Source organism: Nuphar pumila, chromosome 2, assembly GCF_984573655.1.
Source record: "Nuphar pumila chromosome 2, dmNupPumi1.hap1.1, whole genome shotgun sequence".
In the NCBI taxonomy this organism is placed as follows: Eukaryota; Viridiplantae; Streptophyta; class Magnoliopsida; order Nymphaeales; family Nymphaeaceae; genus Nuphar; species Nuphar pumila.
Window position 1 is genome coordinate 122,404,032 of NC_143250.1, and position 5,950 is coordinate 122,409,981.

At 37.7% G+C, this 5,950-nt stretch overlaps 1 protein-coding gene across 1 annotated transcript; it reads left to right on the forward strand.

Moving 5' to 3' along the window:
• The first annotated feature begins 589 nt into the window (after nt 1-589).
• Nucleotides 590-5,581, forward strand: LOC149846969 (Cupredoxin superfamily protein). Its single transcript, XM_089996706.1, has 5 exons — nt 590-920; nt 2,149-2,241; nt 3,004-3,216; nt 3,841-4,038; nt 4,341-5,581. The coding sequence occupies exons 1-5, from the start codon at nt 645-647 to the stop codon at nt 5,292-5,294; spliced, it is 1,734 nt and encodes a 577-aa protein (XP_089852832.1). The 5' UTR covers nt 590-644; the 3' UTR covers nt 5,295-5,581.
• The last annotated feature ends 369 nt before the right edge of the window (nt 5,582-5,950 follow it).

Genomic DNA, 5,950 nt, shown 5'->3' on the forward strand with positions numbered 1-5,950 from the left:
ACTAATTAAGTAATTGAAATGCGTTATACACATGGGGTACTGTTTGCTACTCCCTAGGTTGGAAGTCCCCCAGAGAAATTTTCATTTTTTTTTTTTATATCTCTGACCTTCCGATGTGATCTACATATTTTTTTAAAGGCAAGTTTGGGTTAGGCAGACCCCTACCAATTATACAACTATGCTCCAATCAGACAAGTCCGAGCCTCAGGTGGTGTGATTTGTACATATTTGATCTAGTAGAAACAGACCGGCCTTCAAATCATGTTTTTCTAAAGATTTTGTCTTGTTTTTTTTAGGGTGAAAAAATCAATAACTTACACTATATTGATTTTTCAGCTCTCAAAACGTTATATATATATATATATATATATATATATATATATATATATATATATATATATATATAAGTATGATCCAAAAGTCTATTCTTAATTGAGTAAGCAGAACAAATTCATGGGTGAGAACACACAAATATATTTTGAAAGAATTCTTCCAATCAAAGCAAAGACTTTCGTGGAAGTGCCGCCTCAGCCGACTTTGTGGAAGCTGGAGGTCTTCCTCCTATATATATAAAGACCACCAACACACCAAATGGATTGTATACTTTTTCTACTTGTTGGTGTTGCTCGATTGGGTATTGGGAGATGATGAGTCTTCATTCCCGCACTGGTGGATTATTGCTGTGTTTGTTGGTTGTGCTATTATCCGTCCAAGCCTCTGAAGGGAGGGTCCGGCGCTACAGATGGGATGTCAAGTACGAATACAAGTCACCAGATTGCTTTGAGAAGTTGGTGATCACCATCAATGGCCGTTCCCCTGGCCCAACTATACTGGCACAGCAGGGAGACACCATCATTGTGGAGCTCAAGAACAGCTTGCCCACAGAAAACGTCGCCGTGCACTGGCATGGAATCCGCCAGGTGTGTTATCTTCTCTTTGATTTTCTTACTCAACCATAAGACTACCTGGTCTGAAATATGTCACGTAGTCCTTCCTCCAAGTTAGAGATGGACTGGTTCATTAGTCATAGTTGCAGCAACTGTCAAGTGGAAGCCTTTAAATGTGGTCTATTAGACCAGCAGGAACGAATTTCAGTGGCCTATATTTCACCAAAAGTTTGCAAAAGTAAAAAGCAAAATCATGTTTTTTTCATTGGAGTAATCTGATTTATGGTATGCTGTCTATGAAAAACCAAAAAAAAAAATACATCTCTGACCTTTTGAATCGTTTCATACTGATCTATTCCTAATTTTGTTGAAATGAATTGAACCACTTGCTATTTCATCGTCTCCCTTATATGAGAGAGAGAGAGAGAGAGATGGGGGTGAGGTTCACATGCACAACAGCCAAAAGACTGTTGTCAGGTCAAGCCAAAGAGGGGAGTTGGCTTTTTGGGGTGCTGCGCTGCCATTTGTGTAATTTTATATCCCCGCTGCTTGCAACGCTTTCACACACCAACAGGCGGCTTCCCATTGTCAGCGGTCACAATTAAAACTGCAACTTTTCATGAACAAAGTCAATAACTTCAATTTCTATGATATATATATATATATATATATATATATATATAGAGAGAGAGAGAGAGAGAGAGAGAGAGAGAGAGAGAGTTTAGAACCTTAGGTAATCGTTTGGCAGGTAAAAGATTGACAGAAATGTGCTAGTTTCAAATATTGATTGTTCAATAAATTCAAAGATATTTTGGGTCATCATTTGTTTCCATTTATACATGCAATTATGCTATATATAATTTTATTTTCCTTATGTATTAGAGGTATATATTATAGGGGTGGAGACAACCCGAGATGGGTTCAGTTAGGGCTGCCCTGTGCAGCCGAAGCTCGATAGGTCTTGTGCCTATAACCAGGACCCATTAGCAAATGAGCAGGTTTCGGATAGGGACCCAACATCATCTCAATTACTGCTCTGGTTTAAAGGGTCCGACTCAAACTGAACTGAACCCAGTTCGATAAGTCCGAAGCCGGGATATAAATTCAACAAGGGCCTGATCGATCTCTAATCGGGTCAAGGCTGGGGTCAGGTTGCGCCCTCAGGCTCGGCTGGCCTTGACATCTTTTTATATTTCTGCTTTTTTTGTTTTCTTAACAAATAAAATGACCTTTTCTCTTTGTTCTGTTTTCAATAACACAGATCGGAACCCCATGGAGTGATGGGACTGAAGGAGTTACACAATGCCCAATCCTTCCCGGTGACACCTTTGTCTATAAATTCATCGTAGATAGGGTAAGTTCTCACGGTAAACATGAAGAATATGACTGCAAGTTTATATATATATATATATATATATATATATATATATATATGAAGGTAAAAAAACTAATCAGCTAGAAATTATAGGTGAAAGTTGTATAGACTCAATCTAACTACATAAATGTGTTCAGCATGGTTTGTTTGCTAAGGATCAAGCCTTAGATGGTGTTTTTCTGATGTAAAAATGTGATATTTTGAATTGTGAAATTTTGGCATGTAGGCAAGTTGATTTTTAGACTTCCTTAAAAACCTAATTATTTGACATAATCATATAATTCAAAACAAGTAAGCTAATAAACAAACCATGTAGATCACATCCGTAACATTTGATCTACAAAAAAATTAAAAAAATTTGAAGGAAAAAGTGATTTCTTCGTTAGTAACCAATATTTACTTTTAGCTACTTTTGAAAGACAACAATAGACAAACTTTTAGAAAAAAACGTTATGCTTTGTCTTTTTCCTTCAAGACAAAAGACCTAATCTGCCCTTAACGTTATTCAAAACACTTTGTATGTGGTTAACATTAAACTAAAGGATTGAATATTGTTGGTCTACCACACATGTATATGGTATTCATACGCACATGAACAGAAGCAAAAGAAATCATAACATGCTGTTTGTGGTCATGTTGTGGTGCCACAATCATGCAATATTAATTGATTTGATTTCAGTCTTAAGATTGATCTATTGACAGTTGGTGCATATTTTAACAATGAAAAACTGAAAACTGCAGCCTGGAACATACATATATCATGCTCACTATGGTATGCAAAGAGAAGCTGGGCTGTACGGGTCAATCCAAGTCGCTGTTGCAGATGGTGTAACTGAACCTTTCTCCTACGATGCCGATCGGAGTATTATCCTCAACGATTGGTACCACAAGAGCGAGAATGAGCAAGCAACTGGCTTGTCATCCCTTCCATTTGTATGGGTTGGGGAACCACAGGTATTCTTCTTATTAAGACTTGATTTTGAACACCCAACCTTCTTTCACCACATAACTTATGGTGGTAAATACTTGATTTGCATAGATCTAAGGTCCAGAAGCAACATCTAACCTTTGGATCATGTTTATCATGTCCTTTTTACTGTTCTCATGTGTTGACTCAAAGATGATGCTTTATATGGTTGTAAAACCACCCTTGTCTTCATCAATTGTGAGTCGTTGATTTTCACCGTCTCAAAAATAAGATCTTGTAGTGAATCAAACTTGATAAAAACTTCTAACATGGTAAATAAACCATGTTAAACACATCCTTTTTGGCTAGATCCAACATTTGGTGGTTAGAATGGCAATAGAAGCCTGAGGTGTTCTAATGTATAGACCAGTGTATAAAATTGGATTTACATGTATACACTGATACATTTGTCAAAAAACAGCAAGTATGATTAATTCAAATATGTAGGATATAGCTATATCCTACATATTGATGTTGTTACAATGGTTCATAGGTAGGAATCATTGTTAATCACTTCTATGGTTTTTGTTTAATTATGCTATGTTAAGCTATCATTGTAAATTACCGGCAAATCTGTGATCAATTTATTAACAAGTAATTTTTTTCTTCAGTCACTGTTGATTCAAGGGCGAGGGCAGTACAACTGTTCATTGGTGGCTTCTTTGAAAAATGCAGCTAGAACCGGTAGCATCTGCAACACAACTAATCCTCAATGCTCTCCTCATGTCATCACCGTCATCCCGGGAAAAACATATCGCCTGCGAATCGCAAGCATTACCGCATTATCAGCTCTTAATTTTGAAATTGAGGTGAGAATCACCCCACTAGCTACTAAAACCCACAGCATAAGATGCCTCATGATGAATTGCATCTAAAATTAAAAAATATTTATCATCCAATGTCATCCTGATTAATAAACGTAAAAAATAAAACAATTTTTAATGGAGTCATTTTTTGTGATCTATAATAATACCACTGATGATGACGATGATGAAATAGCAGCTTTCTCAAGCAAAGCCTATTGGTTTTTTGCTAAATCTTTGTTTCATAGGAATGCTTGTTAATATAACCAATAAAAAGTTGAGTAACAATTTATGAACTTTTACTGCAGGGGCACAACATGACTATTGTTGAATCAGATGGCCATTATGTAGAGCCCTTTGATGTCAAGAGCCTTTTCATTTACTCCGGTGAGACCTACTCTGTCCTAATCAAGGCTGACCAAGACCCCAAAAGGAACTACTGGATGGGCACCAATGTGGTTGGTCGCAAGCCAGCCACTCCTACTGGGCTTGCCATCCTGAATTACTATCCAAACCACCCCAAGAGAACACCTCCAACCATGCCACCCATTGGACCACTATGGAATGACACCGCAACCCGCGAAGCGCAGAGCCTCGCCATCAAGGCACGCACCGGTTACGTTGTGCCACCGCCTTTGCGCTCTGACAGAGTGATCACCATGCTCAACACCCAGAACAGAATCAATGGCTATGTTCGTTGGTCGGTGAACAACATCTCCCTCCTCCTGCCTCACACTCCTTACCTTGTAGCACTAAAGGAGAAGTATGTCAAAAATGCCTTTGATCCTTCCCCAGCGCCGGATTCTTACTCGCCGTACGACATTTTTCTCCCGCCTACGAACCCAAACGCATCCTATAGCAATTCCATTTACCGCTTGAAGTTTGGATCAGTAGTGGATGTGATCTTGCAGAATGCTAACACATTGACTGTTAATAACAGTGAGACACATCCATGGCACTTGCATGGACATGATTTCTGGGTATTGGGTTTTGGACATGGGGCCTACGATCCGGTTAAAGATTCATCAAAGCTAAACTTGGTGAATCCAATCATGAAGAACACAGTCCCTTTATTCCCTTATGGATGGACGGCTATAAGGTTTAGAGCAGATAATCCAGGGGTGTGGTTCTTCCATTGTCATATTGAGGCACATCTGTCCTTGGGAATGGGAGTGGTTTTTGAAGAAGGGGTGGAGAAGGTGGCAAAGTTGCCCAGCTCTATTATGGGCTGTGGTCAAACCAAGGTGTACAGAAGGCCATGAGATTTTTGCAAGATCTTCTTTTAGTACTTTTTCTTGTAAACCAATACAAATTGGATTATTCTTTATTTTTTATATTTGTATTGAATTTGTTACTGAAATAAAGCAAACCACAAGGTAAGGGTAAAACAGTTGTCTTGGCAAAAGCTAGTCGCTGGTCTTTTGGTTTTTCTCTTATTGCTGTCTTGTTTTGTATAACAGACACTGTGTAAGTTCCTTTGTAATAGATTAGATGCCACAAGTGGCACGGGATGTTCAATATGTTAATTTTTTGTCTTTATTCTAGTAAATTTCTGTTTGTTTAATCATATGTTGTATTCCTTATGATGCCTAGATAGAATATGTTTATTATTGACATTTGTAACCATGGGATCAGTGACCAAGTCACTCATGAGTGTGTAAGGATGAGCCAAGTTACCTTATATATAACAAGTCTTCAAAGGGTGTCTTGTCATTAGAAAATTTAAGTGATGTTCTAAATAATCAAATTATGTATTTAACATGGTTTGCTTACCAAGGATCAAACATTGGATCATGTTTTTTCAATATAAAAATATGATTTTTTTTAGTCAGTAAAATTCTAGGATAGCCTAAGCCGTTGATTTTTTAACCCCTTGAAAAACTTGCTTAAATGACACAAGCACATTATTCAAAACCCA